The 20,194-nt window shown below is 41.3% G+C and overlaps 1 protein-coding gene across 4 annotated transcripts in view; it reads left to right on the top strand.

Moving 5' to 3' along the window:
- VOPP1 (VOPP1 WW domain binding protein) overlaps positions 1-20,194 on the top strand; it is a 104,247-nt gene that overhangs the window by 50,481 nt on the left and 33,572 nt on the right. Inside the window, exon 1 of one of the 4 annotated variants that reach the window (XM_043540519.1) lies at positions 7,883-8,040. The exons of the other annotated variants lie outside the window; for them this stretch is intronic. Within the exon in view, the coding sequence (XP_043396454.1) occupies positions 7,888-8,040 (153 nt within the window). The 5' untranslated portion in view covers positions 7,883-7,887. Of the gene's footprint in view, positions 1-7,882; positions 8,041-20,194 lie in introns of those variants that run through there. 4 annotated transcript variants of the gene reach the window in all.

The following is a 20,194-nucleotide window of genomic DNA, read 5'->3' as shown; positions in this document are numbered from 1 at the left end:
GGTAGTTTGAAAACATTTCCCATTTCTACCCATGTTGCTTTTTCATTTTGTTACACTGCTTTGAAACTTTCCAGTTGCATTAGTAAAAATGTGCAGAGCCCTGTAAATCTGCGAATCATTTTTGCAGATTGCGGATCGGATGTGGATACAAATTGTGTATCCATGCTGGGCTCTAAAAATGTGTCCTATGTGGGGGTATGAGGAAGATTGTCTCACCTAAAGCTCTGCCCACCGTCTAAGATGAAATCATGTTTGAAATCATTTTCACATATGGTTGCAGCCTGGGGTGGTTGTACCCCCATCTAGTACAGTCACAAATCATATTACAACCTTGTTCAAAAACCATGCTACAGACTGCCCCAGGGAGAGTACGGTACCATTTCAGCTAGTTCTGTTGTTTGGGAAAATAAACAGGGACCAAAGTGATCCTGTCCATGCTGGACAGGAAAGCTGTGCTAGGAACAATCAGTTTTGTTGAGTCTTTCACAGTTCAAGCTGTAGTTTAAACAGAGCCTACCCTGTGTCAACACAAGATGTGGGGCCATGTTTGACAACGTGTTACATATGATTATCCTGCTGAATCCCCACGGCCTTCAACTGTAGTTAAATGTAGTTTAACTACTGGTATAGGCAGAGCCAAGCCCCATTCAACACTCGACAGAGAATGCGTGATTGCCCCCTCTTGCATTGGGTAATGAATGTGTCTATAAATCGGTGGCCCATTTGCTAGCAGAGACTGGGCCTAGGTCAGAGTAATTTAGTGTCGTCTTTGTGCAGCACAACGTACCATGCTGCAGCACTGTGTTCAAACACGGCAGTGTCCTGTCTGTGCTCTAATGCTGTTTTTGTCTTGGCAGTGGGGATGGAATCAAATTGTTTGAAACCTAGTGTAGATGGGCTCTTAGAAAGAAGAGGTTGGAATTTTTGTACTAAATATTACATACTGTGTAGTTTGGATCCTGCAAACCCATACTCAGGCAAGTAGTCTTTACTCATGTGAATAGTACCATTGAAGTGAATTGAAGTCCTTGCCTTAGTTAGGGTTTGCAGAGTGGGCCCTACAGTTCCTTATTAAAGTTATTTATTTCTTGATTCTGTTTCATTTCTGTATCATTTAATTTTCCATGCATAAATGAAGCTATAATTTTTCACTTAATTGCTGCTTTTGGATACCTGCACGCGTGCGCTCTCTCTCTCGTTGTGTGTGTGTGTAAGCATTGGCTGTCCAGTATTAATTCTGCATTGCCTAATCTGTAATCAGTTAAGTATAAGGCAATCCCTGGTGGTTGGTGATGGTGCTGGCAGTGTCACAAGTACAGGCCCCCAACTAAAGGCAGGGGGGAAATGTGTACGCTTTATCAGAGCCTACCCATTGCCAATGGGCCCAGCCAGAGCGCCACAAGCCCATCACCGTGTGAAAAAAAATTCAGGCTAAATTGTGGATGTTTGAGTTTGACTAAATGTTATTTGTATAATCTTGGTGATATCTTTGTACCTATGCAACTATGCAGTGTCCAGATCTCTCAAGATTTACCTGGGCCAATCAGAAGCAGTTTTAGAACTGAAGCAACATCAAGAATCTCTCTTGATTCAGAGTCCACTCTCAGTGCTGATATTATTGAAGAATTAAAGCAACTTTGACACCGGTGGCCATCAGGGAGGACCAAAAAAGATTTAATGGTGAGACACTCTGAAGATTCATATTCTGTCACCTCTGAAGATGAAAGAGAGTATTAAGAAGGAATATGTTCTATGCAGATTTGGACAATGTTATCTAAGAATTGGAATGCTGATTCAAAGAACCAATGACATTTGTTTTATGTTCCATTTAGTCCTAAAATATGTCTCACTGGAGCCTGAGGAACTGAAGGAACTATTCAAATATCTGGTTCTCAAGTATCTTCAGGCTCTTTCGGAAAACTTTTCATGTGAAATGCTGTATCTGAAAAAAATCTTCAAGACTACTTTTGGAAAAGAACTTGAACTGCCACCACCAGTTAATGAGATTTACAACAAAAAATGCAACTAATTTTCAGTGAAGTGTGTATAACCCTATGAATTTTTTTCACATTGCCAGTGTCTGTGGCAGAAGCCAAAAGAAATTTCAGCAAGCTGGCACTCATCAAAAACTACAGATGATCTTCTATGGCACAGGAATGCTTAAGTCATCTTGCTGTTTTGTCTGTTGAGTGTGAACTCACAAGAAATATTGACTTTAGTGAGGTCATGCATGACTTTTCAATGACAAAGGCCAGAAACATAAAGTGATAAGGCTTATCTGTGCCATTTCAGAAATAAAATATTTTCTTTCTTTAAGTAGGTGGGTGAATTGGGATGGGGGCCCATGTTATGGGTTTGTCCTGGGTCCAGTGAAATGTTGCTTGCGGCCTGCACAGGTAAGTACTTTCGGTGTCACATCCTTCTTAGCTAATCCTAAACCATTTTGCCTCTTTGGCTATTATTTACAAAGTTTGACTGGGACACTTTTTGTTCATTAGAAATTTACAGTTACCTTGTTCTTTATTCAGGTAGGAGAACAAAATACACACCGATGACAAATTTGAAACTGAACTTTATTTAGGGGGAAAAAATTGTGTTAGACATTTCAGCACTTAAAATAGAAAGAAAGATCTGTTCTTTAGCTGTAAAAATGTGTTTCCAATTTGTGAGCTCTCATTAAACATATTTTTCTGCTTTACTTGCTAAGAAGTCTGCGAGCCTGATATAATCAACTGGTGTTTGACTGTTTAAATGGGAATGAAAAGGCAGGCAGAAAAGTTTAAGTGGACATTCAGTGGTCTTGATCATGCCAATCTGTCCTCTTCTCCTTGAAACTCAGATTCGTTGCTTGCCTTTGGCATTCACTCTGGCTGAAATACCTGCCTCCTGGAAGTACGATATCTTGCCAGGACTGAAATCAAATCATATTGTTTTGTCATTAAATGGGCAAGGTTGAGTACTTTGGAAATCAACAACAGCTGTAGGTTCTCTAGCTATTTTTATTTGTACTGTAGCTATAATTTTTCTGGTGTGTGCGCGCCAAGGTTACAGGAGGAAAAGAAAATAGGTCCCCTGGGAAGATTCTTTTCCTCTGGAAAAAAAAATCCCCCCCCTCCCCCCCCCAACAAAAATCCATGAAAGACATAGCAGACAGAGCACTGTAGCAATTTGTTCAGCATTACATGTGCCCCTTGAGTTGGTTGTTAAAGTGACTTTCTAGAATGTTTGCCACATAAGTACCCCATTCAGGCTTGGTACCTCATTACCTTGGTATCTGAGCTGTAACATAACTAGCAGAATCCACAGACATTCCTAGTGACACCTGTGTCAGCCTTTCGTAAAGTACCAGATCTAGTGATCTCTAGATTAGTGGCAGTAGAAAAATTTTATTTTAATTTGACTGTTTTATTTAGGTTTAACGTTCCCAGCTATGGGCCTGGGCCAAAATTCATAGAAGCCAATGGAAGATAGTGACTTCAGCAGGCTTTGGATCAAGCCCTAAAATCCAGCAAAGAATGCACAAGAAAATTAGAAATCAGATGCCCTTTGAGAGTCCAACCACAGGGATTTTCTCTTAGAAGCATCTGAAAGCAGGATAATCATTCACCGAGAATGACAAGTCAGAGCCAACATTTTAAAGTTAAAGGTCAGCCCGAAGTGTATGTATTAAGTTATTGCATTAGCTGAAATGATTAATTTTTTCCATATTCACTTCTGTAACCCCACCTAATGATAGGCCTGTGTATTCTGGAGGCAGAGCTTCTTGTCTATAGCTGATGTGAGGTGTTGTTGCTGAGGGACTGGAACATGGGGATGGTTAGGATTTCCTGGAGTTCAGTGGAAGCACTTATTAGAGGAATTACCACCCCTCATGAAGAATGAAGATGTTGTCCTTAGGTCTGGGGGATAGCAAAAAGCAGCAGTTGGAAGGTGCAAAGGGAGAACAAAACTTTTTTCCAAACTGGAGCTTTATCCGAGTATGTCTACATTACAAAAAAAAAAAAAAAGCACCCCACGGCAGTGAGTCTCAGAGCCTGGGTCAACTGACTCAGGCTTGAGGCTGAAAATACTAGCATAAATGTTCCTGCTTGGGCTGGAGTCCTGATTCTGAAACCCAGTGAGAGGGGAGGGTCTTGGAGCCTAAGCTCCAGCTCGAATGGAAACATCTACACTTCTGTTTTTAGCCCCATGAGCCAAGTCCGTTGACCCAGATTCTGAGCTTATTGCTGTGTTTTTTTGTTTTTGCAGCATAGATGTTAGTGACTAGGATGTCCTTTCCTAATGAAACAACTCTGCAAATGTAGACATGGGTGGCTGGAAGCTGACCTGTTCTGTTACAGAAGCGGGAACCCTCGCTGATGAGGTTGCATTGCAGTTATCTTTCCCAGGCAGCCATGAAAACATCTACTTGAAGTCAGTTGGAATTTTGCCATTGAGTTCAATGGGAACAACGTAAGGCCATACGTGTGTACTGCATGCAGGTGTACTGTGTTTAATTAATTGGAAGAAATTTATTTGGGGAGAAATATTACTTTCATTTATTTTAGGTTGGTTGCTTGGGGGGAGAGGGGAGAGATCAGGTCCAATCCTGCAGCCTTTAGCCAAAACACCCAACATCTTGAGTGGATCTTTTGTAAGAAATTTGTGTGAATTATTACAAATTATTTTACGAATCTTGGAATGCATTAGTATAGATCTGTTTTACTTTTATGGAAGGTGAACAAGAACAGAGCAAGGCATCAGTTGTTCTTTCTCAGTAACCTAAAACTTCAAGATCTAAGCGCTGAGTCTGCCAGCATTTATGCACATGCTTAATTTTACTACTTTGCGTAGCCCTATTGAGTTCACTGTAATTTTATATTTCTTTTTTTTTTTTAAAAAAATAGCAAGTTAAGTGACTTAGGGAGTCAGTGAACTGAGGGGTGAGTTCTCTGATGCTATAAAATGGCATAGCTCCATTGACTTCAGTGCAGCTGGGCCAACTTACACTACCAGAAAATTTGGCCCTGTGTCTGAAAACAATGATTTCCTGGTTGTGTGAGCAATTAGCTTGAGAACTGAAGAGAAGGAGCCACAACTGAAGCTTGGAATTTGTGAAGTCCACTCCAGAGCCATCCATGGTCAAAGGGGTGGGATTAGCCTCTTCTCTCTTGCTAATGGTCTTAATTCTGTCGGGGAAGAAACCTGACTGGGACCTGGAGGGAACATTTAAAGACCATTGGTTTGTGTGTTCTACGTTCTTAAATAAATCCCCAAAGTTCTGTTGGAGATTTTGGAGCATGATTTTAATCTGATTTACACTAGTTATACAGCTCTGCAGCTCCACTGACTTTAATGGATTTACACCAGGGGTAGAGCAGAATCTGCCCCAAATGTACTGGGTAATTTTTTTTCTTGCTGTTTTATATATTCTTTTTTAAAATCATTTATTATTTATATTACACTCAGGATTGGGGCCCCATTCACAGTACAACAACACACAAAGACACAATCCCTGTCCCAAAGACTTGGAAACTATTATCTCTAATCTCTTTTCTTCTGCTGTCCCCTACCCATTTATAAATCTTCCCCCCACTTTTCTTAGTCCCTTAATATCCTTTGTCATCTTCCTCTTCTGCCATTCTCCCCTTTGCCATTTCATCCTGTCTCATTCTTCTCTCCCATAAGTGTTATTACCATCCACAAATTCAGCAGTTCCAGTTTGCTATGTTATCTACCTGCAAGATGCTGTCTTTCAGGGATTGAAGCATCATATTGTTGGTTCAGTGTTGCCGTAATATAGTCTTATAGTCTGAAGCGAACCATGCAGAAGACTAATATTTTGGAGAGCAGTGTACTCTGCGTCAACAAACAGAGCCCTGAAGAGAGAGACAGCAAGCACAATTCATGTCTACTGTAAGAACGTAAGAATGCCCATAGTGGTGCAATCACCAGGCCATGGGTGGTCAGACCTAGTGTTCCAAGCATGAGTCATGCCTTGTGGTTGGAGCCAAAGGTCAAAAACAAAGACAGTGTTGGGTACCAAGCTGAAGGTCAGACCCGGAGGCAGCGTCAGAGGTCAGGCAGAGGAATAAGGCCCTGGAGTAGGGCAGGAAAGCAGGATCTGGGACAGGAGGACAGGAACCAGGAGCAGGTGGAGGCAGGAACTGGGAGTAGGCAGTAGCAGGAGGGGTCTGTAGTAGCAGCCACCCAGAGATTCCTCTAGTTCAGTGATTTTTCGACCTGTGGTTCGCGGACCCCTGGGGTTCCACAGACTATGTCTAAAATTTCCAGAGGGTCCGCACCTCTATTCGAAATGTTTGAGGTCTTCAAATGAAAAAGGTTGAAAACCACTGTTCTAGGTGCTCACACAACTTCTTGTTGTTCCTGGTTTATATAGCACTCCTCAGCCAATTGGGGAGCAGGGTGTTTCCACCAATTGGGAGTTTTGGGGGCAGGGCCCTCTGAGAGCTAACCATTTGCTGGACCCTTCCCTGGTTACTCAGGTGAGCTGCTGGATGGCAGTTGAGGCCTGAGCACTGCCTAGGGACCAATAGGCCCGGATTCAAGGCCCAGGATCCCTCATAATTGGGTCAGACCAGTGGTCCATCTAGCCCAGTGGTGGGCACCTGCGGCCCGTCAGGGTAATTCACTGGCAGGCCGCCAGACCGTTTGTTTACATTTGCACGGCCGACTGCAGCTCCTAGTGGCCACAGCTTGCTGTTCCCGGCCAATGGGAGCTGCGGGAAGCAGCATCCAGCACGTCCCTGCGGATTACCCTGACAGATGTAGCCCTCTCTGAAGCATCTGGCACTGGCCACTGTCAGAAGAGAGAATGCACAGAACAGGGCAATTTATCGAGTAATAAATCTTGTGTCGTCCAGTCCCAGCTTTTGGCAGTCAGAGGTTTAGTGAGACCCGGAGCATCCCTGGCCATCTTGGCTAATAGCCGATGATGGACCTATCCTCCATGAACTTATCTAATTCTTTTTTAGAACCCAGTTATATTTTTGGTTTTTACAACATCCCGTGGCAGTGAGTTCAACCGGTTGACTGTGTGTTGTGTGAAGAAGTACTTTTGTGTTTATTTTTAACCTGCTGCCTATTAATTTATTTTAGTGACCACTAATCCTTGTGTTACATGAAGGAGTAAATAACACTTCCTTGTTCACTTTCTCCGCACCATTCATGATCTTATAGACCTCTGTTATAACCCCACTTAGTTGTGTCTCTTCTAAGATGAAAAGTCCCAGTCTTTTTAATGTCTCTTCATATGGAAGCTGTTCCATACCTCCAATAATTTTTGTAGCCTTCTCTGTATTTTTTCCAATTCTAATACATCTTTTTTTTGAGATGGGGCAACTAGAACTGCGCTCAGTATTCAAGATGTGGGTGTACCATGGATTTATATAGTGGCAATATCGTATTTTCTGTCTTTTTACCTGTCCCTTTCCTCATGGTTCCTAATATTCTGTTACCTTTTTTGATTGCCACTACACATTGAGCAGATGTTTTGAGAGAACTATCCACAATGGTGCCAAGATCTCTTGGAACTAATTGAGACCTCATAATTTTATATGTATAGTTGGGATTATGTTATCAAATGTGCATTTCTTTGCACCTGTTAACACTGAATTTCATCTGCCATTTTATCACCCAGTTTTGTGAGATCTTTTTGAAACTCTTCTCAGTCAGCTTTGGACTTAACCATTTTGAGGAATTTTGTATAGTCTGCAAACTCTGCCACATCACTGTTTACTCCTTTTCCCAGATCATTTATGAATTAGTTGATCGGCACTGGTCCCAGTAAAGATCATTCAGGGACCCTGCTATTTACCTCTCTCCACTGTGAAAACTGACCATTTATTCCTACCCTTTGTTTTCTATCTTTTAACCAGTTACTGATCCATGAGAGGACATCCATCTTATCCCATGACAACTTGCTTTGCTCAAGAGGTTTTGGTGAGGGACCTTGTCAAAGGCTTTCTGAAAATCCAAGTACACTATATCACTCTTGTCCACCTGTTTGTTGACCCCTCCTCAACGAATTCTAATAGATTGGTGAGACATGATTTCCCTTTACAAAAGTCATATTGGACTCTTCCCCAACATATATGTGTGTGATAATACTGTTCTTTACTACAGTTGCAACCAGTTTGCCTGGTACTGAAGTTAGGCTTACTGGCCTGTAATTGCCAGATCACCTCTGGACCCTTTTTAAAAAATGGGTGTCACATTAGCTATCTGCCAGTCATCTACAGATGCTCATTTAACTAGTAGGTTACTTACCACATTTAGTAGATCTGCAATTTCATATTTGAGTTCCTTCAGAACTCTTGGGTGAATACCATCTGGACCTGGTGACTTATTACAGTTTAATTGCTCAATTTATTCCAAAACTTTCTCTACTGACATTTCAGTCTGGGACAGTTCCTCAGATTTGTCACCTAAAAAGAATGGCACAAGTGTGGGAATCTCCCTCACATTCCCTGCAGTGAAGACTGATGCAAAGAATTCATTTCACTTCTCCGCAACAGCCTTGTCTTCCTTGAGTGCTCCTTTAGCATCTTGATCCTCCAGTGGCCCCACTGATTATTTGGCAGGCTTCCTGCTTCTGATGTACTTTAAAAAATTGCTGTTATTTTTTGTGTCTTTTTCTAGTTGTTCTTCAAATTCTTTTTTGGCCTGCCTGATTATGCTTTTACACTTGACTTGCCAGAGTTTATGCTCCTTTCTATTTTCTTCAATAGGATTTGACTTCCCATTTTTAAAGGCTGTCTTTTTGTCTCTAACCATCTCTTTTACTCTGTTGTTTAGCCATGCTGTCATTTTTTGGGGGGTGTTCATGTAGTTCGAGCCTCTGTTATGATGTATTCAAAAAGTTGTCATGCTGCTTGCAGGCATTTCACTCTTGAGACTATTCCTTTTAATTTCCTTTTAACTAGCCTCGTTTTCTGTAGTTCCCCTTTTTGAAGTTAAATGCTACTGTGGTGTGTTTCTCTGGTATTTTCCCCCCTACAAGGATAAATTTAATTACATTATGGTTGCTATTACCAAGCAGTTCAGCTATATTCACCTCTTAGGCCAGATCTTGTGCACACTTAAGATTAAATCAGGAATTGCCTCTCTCCTTGTGGATTTCAGGACTAGCTGCTCCAAGAAGCAGTCATTAATGGTGTCTAGAAATTTTATGTCTGCATCACATCCTGAGGTGACATGTTTCCAGTCCATTGTGAACACAGATGACCTAAATTATTCCTATGGAGTTGCCCCCTGCTTATCCCAGGGTTGAATTGTATCCAGGGTCCATAAATTCTACCCAGCTGTCATCCTAATTAGAGCCAGGCAACTATTTCAGGTATTTTTTCTGTTTGTGTTTGTTTCTAAGCTATCGCTGCTATTTCCATCTGTTAATGTGGACAATGCACTGATGAAATCCTTGATACTTTCATTCCAAATAAATAATTGTCTAGCAATTATAGGTTTATAAATTAAATATTGCTGGCTTTATTTCATGCTTTTATCCATCCCTAGCAATACCCCAAGGCAGAGCTCTCAATCTTTCTCAAGGGTGGATCACATCTTAATGGAGAGAGTGTCTCATGCACACTTCCCCTTCCCTTCACAGTTGTCTAACATCCCTCTGGGAACTACAGCAATTGCTTGCCCTGGAAAGATAATCCAGTGGAGAGCTCTTAGCTGTGTTCATTGAAAAGTCTTTGTTCTTTCTGAAAAAAGTTAATCACACCATCCCATCCATTTTTCCTCACCACTTCATCTCCCAATCCCTTACATTCTGTTTCTCAGAAATGGAAACAAGAAGGAGATCTAACACCATGTGACCAACCATATCTCCACAGACCTCAAACAAGGGCTTTGTAGACAACTTGCGGTTTACAGATCACAGCTTGGAAATCTGTGTCCTAAGCTTCCAGTGGCATTCCTTGGTAAACACGCTTTGTAATTCGTAGGTTGGCTGCGGAGCCCTAACCCTCAACGGGACTGTTTCCAGTATGCCCATAAGATCCATTTATTATGAGGGTAGGGAGTAGGGAAGGGGCTTAATTTTCTAATGAACTGATTAGTTGGCATTTGGATTTGTGGCATTACATAAACTGAACAACATGGGAGATGTGTAAATGGTTATCTCCATTTAGAATGCCATGTTTCGTACCTGCAAGATGAATGGACTGAGTTTAGAGGAGCAAAAAGCAGGTCAGGTAAAGGCACGAGTGCCATACCATGACTGCTACTTTAAATCAGATGGATCTGTTCGCAGTGGCTATGACTCCAGCATTTCTACATTGGTTTGGAACCTGTGGTAGATGTTTACTCTTCAGATTATGTTATGAGATGATTTCCAAAAGTGTTGAGAACCCATGAAAAGGAATGTTAAGATTCTTGTGTAATCATTTGACTCTAGTTGTGAGGACTTTAAGAAAAACACCAATTTGCTAGACTTGTGAATTATGGCAAGAGTTGGCAACACTGGTTAGTGGGTATTTATATTTGTGGATTACATCACAGTTGGTGTGTATAACACCAGATGTTTGAGACATTGAAGACTTGGCATTCAAAGTGTTGAAAGAAAGACCGTTAAAGTTGTGATCTTGCATAGGACCCTATTTCCTTGTTGTGAAAAATGTCTCACCATTACTAGGCATTGCTACCTGTCAGAACTGATTTTTGCTATTGAATTGCCTGTATTCCTTTCATTGGAAATATGCCAAGGGTACCCCCGCCCACACACACACCCAAAGAAGGAAAACTCACTCCTAGGCAGGGCCTTCAGGTCGTGCTTCCACTATTTTTGCTATGGTGCTGCTGCTGATTATCCAAATATGGGTAGGATCAGGTTCTCATTTTGAACAAATATTTTTGTTCAACCTTATGTTGGCACACCTGGTCCCATGGCAGGTAAATGCCCAAATGCCATAGTCGCTTAACCTGAGAACTTGAACTGACATGTTAACCAAATACAAATCACATCAGATCAAACTATTTGCTTCTTTTTAATTGCTTGATGAATATAGTAGACTGAGTAGGGTGAATTAATTTAAATCAAATCAATTTAAATCACTGATGTTAATGATGAATTAAATCAGCAGGCAGGAAACTTTTATTTAAATTGTTGATTTTAATAGTGTTTTGCATTTGTACTCTTTAGTTTCCTAAAAAAAAATTAATTCTGATTGGTTGGCGACCGTTAAACATGTTGATTTGCAACTAAATTTAGTCTTTACCCCAAATTTGGTGCTTCTTTTTGCTAACCAGAAACATATGCTATATGTATGTGTATTTATTTAAGCAATTATATAGCTTAACTTACATTTATTCAGAATCTTCATTTTTATATTTTTATTATGTTAAAATGGTGAGTGATGTATTCCTTATTTACTTGATGATTAAATTATTACTGGCAATTTGTATCAAGTTCTGTTTGGATGGACATTCAAATTCAGTTAAAAATGCACAAAAAAACAGCATTTTTTATTAAATAAAGCTACCTTAAATCAGACTAGATGATCCAGTAGTCCCTTCTGGCTTTAAACTCTATGCATAAATGTGCTGGATAAATAAGAAAAAGTTGATCAAAATATATTTTACATTTAAAACTAACTGTTTTTATTAAACAAATGAAGTATTATCTGTAGTTTAGTGAAATGAAGTGATTGTTTCTGGTCGCTATGCCCTTCAAGATTTTAGAACTAACCAGTCTTATCCTCTCACCTCATTTTTATTCATAGACTGGAAGAGGAAGACAAGCTTCCCTGCTTTTTCCATTCCCAGTAGGTTTCTTAACTTTGAATGAATTAGTTGTTTAACTGAACTAATTGAATAAACTGAAATGTAGAAATAGTTGCTCTGCACCTGCTGTCAAAAGCTGGTTTAGCACTTTAGCCAACTCTGGTTCCAGATGCTTAGCCAGTGACTTCCACCAGTTCAGTGGTTTGACTTCCTTTTAAACATGGCAGAAAGCATGTACAGCTTAATATTCTTTTTTTACATTTAATGTAAATGATTTAACTAAGTTATAATAAATTTAGGCCTTACTTAGATTGTCAAATTTAATTTTAAATAGGCACATTGTGGTAGCGTGGAGGGCACAATACTAATGACAGTTAATGCCATTCTCCCTGCAGGGGACAGATGATAGTCAGAATGCAGCTGGGCTTACTATTCAGTGTAAGGCTGGTAAAATCTGACCATTATAAAAGCTCCACCCTTGGATACCTTATATAGGCAGAATAAATAGAATAAATATCAGGCTCATAGTGCTAAAGCATCTAAACTCTCCATGAACTGACTTTCACACATCAAAATGGCTTCCATGAAATCTATTTGACCTCTCTTCAGTGTTCATATGTTCACTTGCTTAATACACATGGGGCCCACGTAATCTGATTTACAGTGAACAGACACTCATAACCATGCATAATGGGATTCAAAAATAAACTCCTTGCAAGTTCAGAAGTGGGCCTGGCACACATACCTCTCAATGAACCATATTAGGTTGTCTGTCTATTCTGTCAATATTAATTTACTTAAAATAGTTTGCATGCTCTATTCTTTGTACTGGATGTATGTGATTGATGATACAATCTTTATTTTGTACTGTGAGATTATGAAGCCCATGGAGTTATGATCCTATAACTGAAATTTTGGAATAAATATTTCAGAAACAATAGGAAAAAAGCTTCACTGGGGTAAAAAATCTTTTGACTTTTGATGATTATTCATGAAGAAAGACATGGGGAAAGAGTACATCATCAGATGAAGTGTCAGGAATGATAAATAATGTTGGTAGGAAGAGGACAGAGAAGAGCTGTGATTATGTAGCAGCGCACAATCATGTCAGCGTCCTCTCTCCTGAGCAAATGAGAGAGAAAGAGCACATAACATGAACAGAACAAAGCCTCTTAGTTCATGGGACCATCAAAGAAATTCTCCTTCCTTTAGCCTAGGGATCGGGAACGTTTGGCACACGGCCCGTCAGGGTAAGCCCCCTGGCAGGCCGGGCTGGTTTGTTTACTTGCCGCGTCCTCAAGTTTGGCTGATCGCGGCTCCCAGTGGCCGCGGTTCGCTGTCCCAGGCCAAGGGGGGAGCGGTGAACCGCGGGCAGTGGGAGCCGCGATCAGCCAAACCTGCAGACTTGGCAAGTAAACAAACCGGCCCAGCCCACCAGGGGGCTTGCCCTGGCAGGCTGTGTGCCAAAGGTTGCCGATCCCTGCTTTAGCCTTTGGTGGGTTGTCATAGTTTAACTAACCGATGTCTGGCACACTAGCCATTGTCGTTGGCTTGCTCTCTTCCTCTGTGAATGCGTGAGATAGAAAATCAGGCATTGAATCCATCTAGTTGTACTTGACCTTTCCTGAGCTTTGGTTTAATTATTATGGAAGATGGAAAGTAGCTCCTGAAGACTTAAATGCTTAGTGGTAAAAAGGAAAAAAAAAAAAGGGGGAGGTCCATTTTTATTCTCAGGGTGGGAAAATGTAGGCGCAAAATCTGCCTCGGAAACATGTAGCCAGACATTCCAGTTTAAACCTTTTTAACAAAGGAACTGAATGCTGGAGTTGTTCAGATAAGAATGGGAAGAACTTGAATTTAAACTCTGATCTGAATGATGCAACCTTCAATATGTGAGTACCTCACACCTCAGGGTCAGTGCAGGAGGTGGAACAAGTCTCAGGCAAATACATTCAGTGCAGTTCCTGGAGGACAGCGAGCGAGGTTTGTATTCTCTGTACTTGAAAGTGACTCTGGCCACACTGGACCATGTTTATTATTTTTCTTTTCATCACAATGGTGATGGCAGTGATGTAAACAATGCTGCCTCACTTCATTACCTGCAGGGAGGTAAAATGAGTTCAGCATCATACAAAGCAAGGAATCTTGTTCCTGAAAGGGATAATATCCATTTTAAAGAGACTGTGGGAGGGATTCGTGAATAGCCTAAATTTTCGTATGTTTTTACTTTTTCCCTTACATTGCTGTAGAATGATTCTCCCACCTTTATCCTCCCTTTTTATGGTTTGTTTTATAAGGTGGGCCCTGAGTTACTTGAATTACTGAATTACCCTGCCATAATTCTTCCATGCACATGTGAAAGGAAGTGGAATAATCATGGAGGTTACACTCAATATTATTGGGTAAAGAACCTGTTTACACGTCAGCATTCCGCTTTTAGGTCTCTGCACCTTTGTTTTCAGTGGAGGCAACTGGGATCTCTGGTGCTGTCAGTGTGTAGCATGTTGCTCCTGTAAAAGGAAGCCCTGTGCTTTTCTTATAGCTCTGCCATGTTGGGATGATGCAGCAGGTGACAGTTAAAAAGAGCACAGAGATGGCTGCTTGGGAGTTCAGGTGAGTGTTGGACTCACCCTAAGACACTGTGAAAGATGAGTCCCCCCGTACCTTGACCTACTTACTCTGTGTGTGCGTACACATGTGTTTTGCTTAACCCCTAACGAGGCTGTTAGTAAGCTCTGTCTAATGAATGAACCCAGTATATGGTGAATCTGCAAACCAACTACCTGTTTGCATTGGTCTAGCAGAGAAATTTCCACTTGTTCATCACAGTCTGTCCAGTTTTTCTCATTTCCTTCTCCCTCAGTACACCCAATGGCCACACACAATGGTTACCTTCCCTCTGGCAAGGATATTTGGCTGTGGCTCTGTTGAGAGACTATCTGTGCTGCTGTGTATTTTAGCCAGAACTAGACTCTGGAGTAACATGATGTGCTCCCTTCTTCTCCAGCAGTTGGGCCCCTGCTAGCCAACGAGACTGGGACCTAAATTGGATCCTCCAATGTGCACAGTGTTGTGTTGTCATTAGACCATCTGTGTGGATCTTGTTCAGCTTTACTACACAACAAAGTAAAACATCAGGCAAGAGGATGGTGCAATTATTTTGTTGTCCTTGAAACCCATTAATATCTTGTTTAATCTTCCACACTTTGGCCATGGAAGCCTGTGTATAAACACCATTTGATATGGTTTGTGCATTGAGAAACCACGGACAGGATTTACCTCATAAAATGGATTTTTCAAGTGCCTTTTTCAGCTCGCAAGATTATAAGGTCTTTGTATGTATGGTCAGTCCTATCAAGAAGGTCAGAAAAAAGAGATGCACTGATATCCACGCAAAGTGCTGCCAAGTTCAGTGGACCATAGCAAATTATATTTGATGACTAAGATGAAAACCAAGGTCCAGGCCATTTCTACTCACTAAGGATCCTATGGCACTTTCACAACTAGTTGGTTCAATGTCCTCATGTCCTGACTAGATTCTAAGTAGGCTGATTATATTCACAAACCTAAAATTTCAATGAGATACAGTATAATCATTCTGGTTTCAAACAGATCAAACATTATTATTCTGTTCCTGTCCTAAAATGGTTTGTGGTATTGCTATGCCCTGGAAAACCACTTTCATGTTCTCTCCCAGAGGTGGCTGCCTTTGAGAACAGAATGAAGCAATTACTATAAATATGTGGTTTATAAAATGCTTTGAGACCTTTCAAAAAGTTGTTTGTAAATATAACTTTCCTGCCTGGATGAAACATGTGCAATACTAAGCCAGTTTCACCAACATTAGAATGGAGAGAGACAGTTTTCTTTGTCAAATTCTAACTCACAAATATTATCCATGTTTTATTTTTCTGCTTTATGTTTTAACCAATGGTTCTGTTGATACTTACAGAATGTTCATACTTTCTGAAGCTTGGCCAAATTCAGAAAATACCTGTTTGTTGTCTCTGAGGTGCTGGGTTTCTATAAATATAGAAATTCAGTCACTATCTCTAGGACTATTCATTTAAAATTCAAGAACAGGTAACAAATAAATGGCCTTTCCCATTCACTGTTGAACATACACACTCCTTAATGCATTTCTCTGTCAACCCATTCATAATACCAACCTATTGGCTGAAAAGGCTTTTTGTGTCCTTGTGCCACTGTCCAGGGTTCTGAGACCGCAATTCACTTCTATCTGGAGGGTCTTTGTTTCACTTGAAAGAAAGGCACTGCATTTAATTAGGTTGAAACTGAAAATTGACTAAGATCACATTGCAGCATGTGTCAGGTTCTACTTTTGACAGATATGAAGGCAACAGCCTGGCACGATGGGGTGCTGCTCATCCCTCTGAGAAATAGCAGAGGCAGTCACTGATCTCTCTCAAGTCTTCTATCCGCTTGCGGGCTAATAGTGGATAGTCTTCCCTGTGGCAGACATGTTTGATGTAAACCAAAGCAGCAGTAAAAAAGCAATCTGAGCCTCTCCAGTACTCCTACTACCTCTCCAGTACTCCTACTATCAGTGTCTGTTCGTTAGGTTTGGTGATCCCTGTGTGAGACAATTGTACTCTTGCTTATTCATACATTTTGGAAAATGTGGATATCTTTTTCTGAAACAATGAAGAAGAGATTATATTCAATTAAAATTATATTGCTCTAGGATTGAAATGTATTCACAATTAGTGCATAATGGCAAAGAAATCAGTGATGCATCCTCTTTAAATGAAATTGCATTTAAAGACTGTTGTATCCTTTATATAGGAAAAGCTAATAGATTTAAATGTAATGTAATGCTTTCTGATGCTATCTAATGCTAATTCACATTAATTCCAAATACAAATGATGATGATTAATGTCACTACTGTGAGCACCAAAGGAATTACTAAGTACTAGCTGCTTGTGGTAAAATTGTATTGTTGCCAAACATGGATTAATGATGTTAAGGTAGGGAATCTGCTTCGGTTGTGAATCTTGTGTGAATAATATCCCCATCTGTCTGAGAGAAGATCCAAAGAGAATGGCAAGAAACAGACAGGTCTGTAATATAAAGTGTAAAAAGACCTGAGTCATGTGATTGGCTAATGTTGGGGCTTGGCGGATTCAGCTGTATGTAAGGGACAGTGTCTCTTCATAGAGCTATTATTCCTACTAGAATGAGAGGACGAGACTAATCAGGTTTCAGAGTAACAGCCGTGTTAGTCTGTATTCGCAAAAAGAAAAGGAGTACTTGTGGCACCTTAGAGACTAACCAATTTATTTGAGCATGAGCTTTCGTGAGCTACAGCTCACTTCATCGGATGCATACTGTGGAAACTGCAGAAGACATTATATACACAGAGACCATGAAAAAATACCTCCTCCCACCCCACTCTCCTGCTGGTAATAGCTTATCTAAAGTGATCATCCAGTTGGGCCATTTCCAGCACAAATCTAGGTTTTCTCACCCTCTGCCCCCCCCCCCCCCCCCAAACTCACTCTCCTGCTGGTAATAGCCCATCCAAAGTGACCACTCTCTTCACAATGTGTATGATAATCAAGGTGGGCCATTTCCAGCACAAATACAGGTTTTCTCACCCCCCCCCCCCAAAAAAAACCACACACACACAAACTCACTCTCCTGCTGGTAATAGCTTATCCAAAGTGACCACTCTCCTTACAATGTGCATGATAATCAAGGTGGGCCATTTCCAGCACAAATCCAGGTTTTCTCACCCCCCCCCCCCCCACAAACTCACTCTCCTGCTGGCAATAGCTCATCCAAACTGACCACTCTCCCCACAATGTGCATGACAATCAAGGTGGGCCATTTCCAGCATAAATCCAGGTTTTCTCACCCCCTTCCCCACACACAAACTCACTCTCCTGCTGGCAATAGCTCATCCAAACTGACCACTCTCCCCACAATGTGCATGACAATCAAGGTGGGCCATTTCCAGCATAAATCCAAGTTTAACCAGAACGTCTGAGGGGGCGGGGGGTAGGAAAAAACAAGGGGAAATAGGCTACCTTGCATAATGACTTAGCCACTCCCAGTCTCTATTTAAGCCTAAATTAATAGTATCCAATTTGCAAATGAATTCCAATTCAGCAGTTTCTCGCTGGAGTCTGGATTTGAAGTTTTTTTGTTGTAAGATAGCGACCTTGATGTCTGTGATTGCGTGACCAGAGAGATTGAAGTGTTCTCCGACTGGTTTATGAATGTTATAATTCTTGACATCTGATTTGCGTCCATTTATTCTTTTACGTAGAGACTGTCCAGTTTGACCAATGTACATGGCAGAGGGGCATTCATGTGCCAGCAATGCACATGAATGCCCCTCTGCCACCCGTACCATTGTGATACATGACCAAAACACCTGCTGCAGTCACCAATCACTTGTTTGATGAGCTCAGTAGCTGGGAAGCTTGAAGTTTGGTCACCTTTGCCCTCATATGTTAGAGCCACTAGCTAGGAAATAAGGATGAATTTCGCCAATTCAAACAAAGCTAAATGAAACCACACTTCCTAGCAGGTGGTTTCCCCCCATAGTGACACTGAACAGTGCAGCCCTGATATCGGGAAATCCATTAATCTGGCAGGTGGGATTCAGCTTCTCTCCTGGCCTGTGGAAGAGCAATATTTTCTAGTCTACATACCTGATCCTTCCAGCTGCCTGCATGCAGAATTCCCACTGATTCCAACAATCCATTTTTAAGAAACAGCTTGTGCTTCGGAATGGTTTCAGCTCTTGTTTAGGGTTCTGAGTGAATGGGGTTCTGGTCACTGATTTGATTTAAAGCTCAGATTCCTGCAGTACAGTGATTCCCAGCCACTGGCATGTCTGTCAGTATTGGTTCTTTAGCCTGTAGCGATTGGCTGTCACCACTTGGGCCACATTCTAGAGTGCAGGTACCAGATGTAGAAGAAATTTCTGCTGCCCTAACAGACAAAAGTGCAGCAAACCCATGAAAGTGACTTCTGTGAAAGGTCTCCTTATGGGATCATGTATAACGGGGGCAGGAGGAGTTGATCCTTGGCTCAAGTATGGAACCACCTGGTTGGTACACAGCATGTGGAAAAGCAGCATGCCTTCTCTGCTGTGCCTTCTGTCCCCACCTCCTCCACCTCCAGCAAACACGCACACTCAGCAGTAGCCAGTCATGGCCTGACTGCATGGGGTCCTTGTCCTGAACATATGTTGGACTGAGGATTCCTTCCCTAAGCCACGCTGGGCATTGCTCAATTATTCAGGCCTTCAATGAGAAGATTCTGTTCTGGTCTTCTGATGTGCTTTTATTGCCCACTTCCCATTCAGCTGTGGAAGCTTTAATCTTCAGCAGAGCCTGCGGCGGCCATGAGAATGGGCTTTGGAACAGCCCAGATTCTATTGCAGTTTTGCGTGTGCCCAGCTGAATGGGAGGTGGTGGGTACTGACTGATGCAGTCGCTACAAAATGCTAGGAACCGTTTCTGGAATTGTTAATGTGGCAGGTCACGTGGCTAAATTCCCACTTGTGCTCAGTATTCACCCTGCGAAGTCCTCATGATCTTGTGTGTAGAGAAAAATTATACTGCTGCTCCCTGCACTTTGTCTGGCTAAAAAGAAGGAGCCAGATCCTCTGTTGATGACAATCAGTGTAGGTCCACTCATTTAGCAATCAGTCGAGGATGAGGATCTGGACTGGAACAGATTTCACAAACTAAATGTACCTTCAAATAAAAAAACAATCTTTTGCTTCCACCCACAAAAGATTTCTTTGTTCACCGGTTCCCTCAAAAAAAAAATTAATTGCATCTTTATTTGAAAGTGTTTTAATACCTCTGGAGAACTTCTTAGTAGTCCTCTTGTTTTTCCCTCCAGTCCCAGTAAACACACTATGAGTGAACGTGTTGTATTATCCTTTGTGCCCAATGGAGCATTGTTCAGACTGACCTGGTATTTTTGAATTCACTGGTGAATCTGAAGATAATGATGTGTGGTGTGGAGGAGGATCCTGCTGTAGTATTTCTGTAAATCTTGCACGTTGTAAGTAATGATCCACAGAATAGCTTCCGACATTTAACAAGCAGACTGCCTGCTCTCGGGTGGCATTAAAAAGAGTTAGTATTTTAGCAACTTCTTTTTTTCCCTATTGTTCTTAATCGCGGAGTCATATGAAGAAAACTGCTTCGGTCTGTGGTAGAAAGCACGTTTCCTTTCTTAGAGGAAACCTAAATGAGTTCAGTGATTTTTAGGAAAGCAGAGCTTGCAGTTCATGTCATTACCCCCTGTTAAAGAAACCAGTCAGTAGCAATGTGTCAGAGAAGCAGATATATGATGTCTCCTCATCTATGATTTTTCAGTTTCTCTAAATACCACAGTGTTGAGAAATGGTTCATGCAATCTGGCTAATATACAGGCCATTAATTCTTTGGAATTGACCTATACTCACCAATTAAGCCT

Source organism: Chelonia mydas, chromosome 2 (genome assembly GCF_015237465.2).
Source record: "Chelonia mydas isolate rCheMyd1 chromosome 2, rCheMyd1.pri.v2, whole genome shotgun sequence".
In the NCBI taxonomy this organism is placed as follows: Eukaryota; Metazoa; Chordata; order Testudines; family Cheloniidae; genus Chelonia; species Chelonia mydas.
The sequence above is the reverse complement of the archived record's forward strand: the minus strand, read 5'-3'. Positions and strand labels throughout refer to the sequence as shown.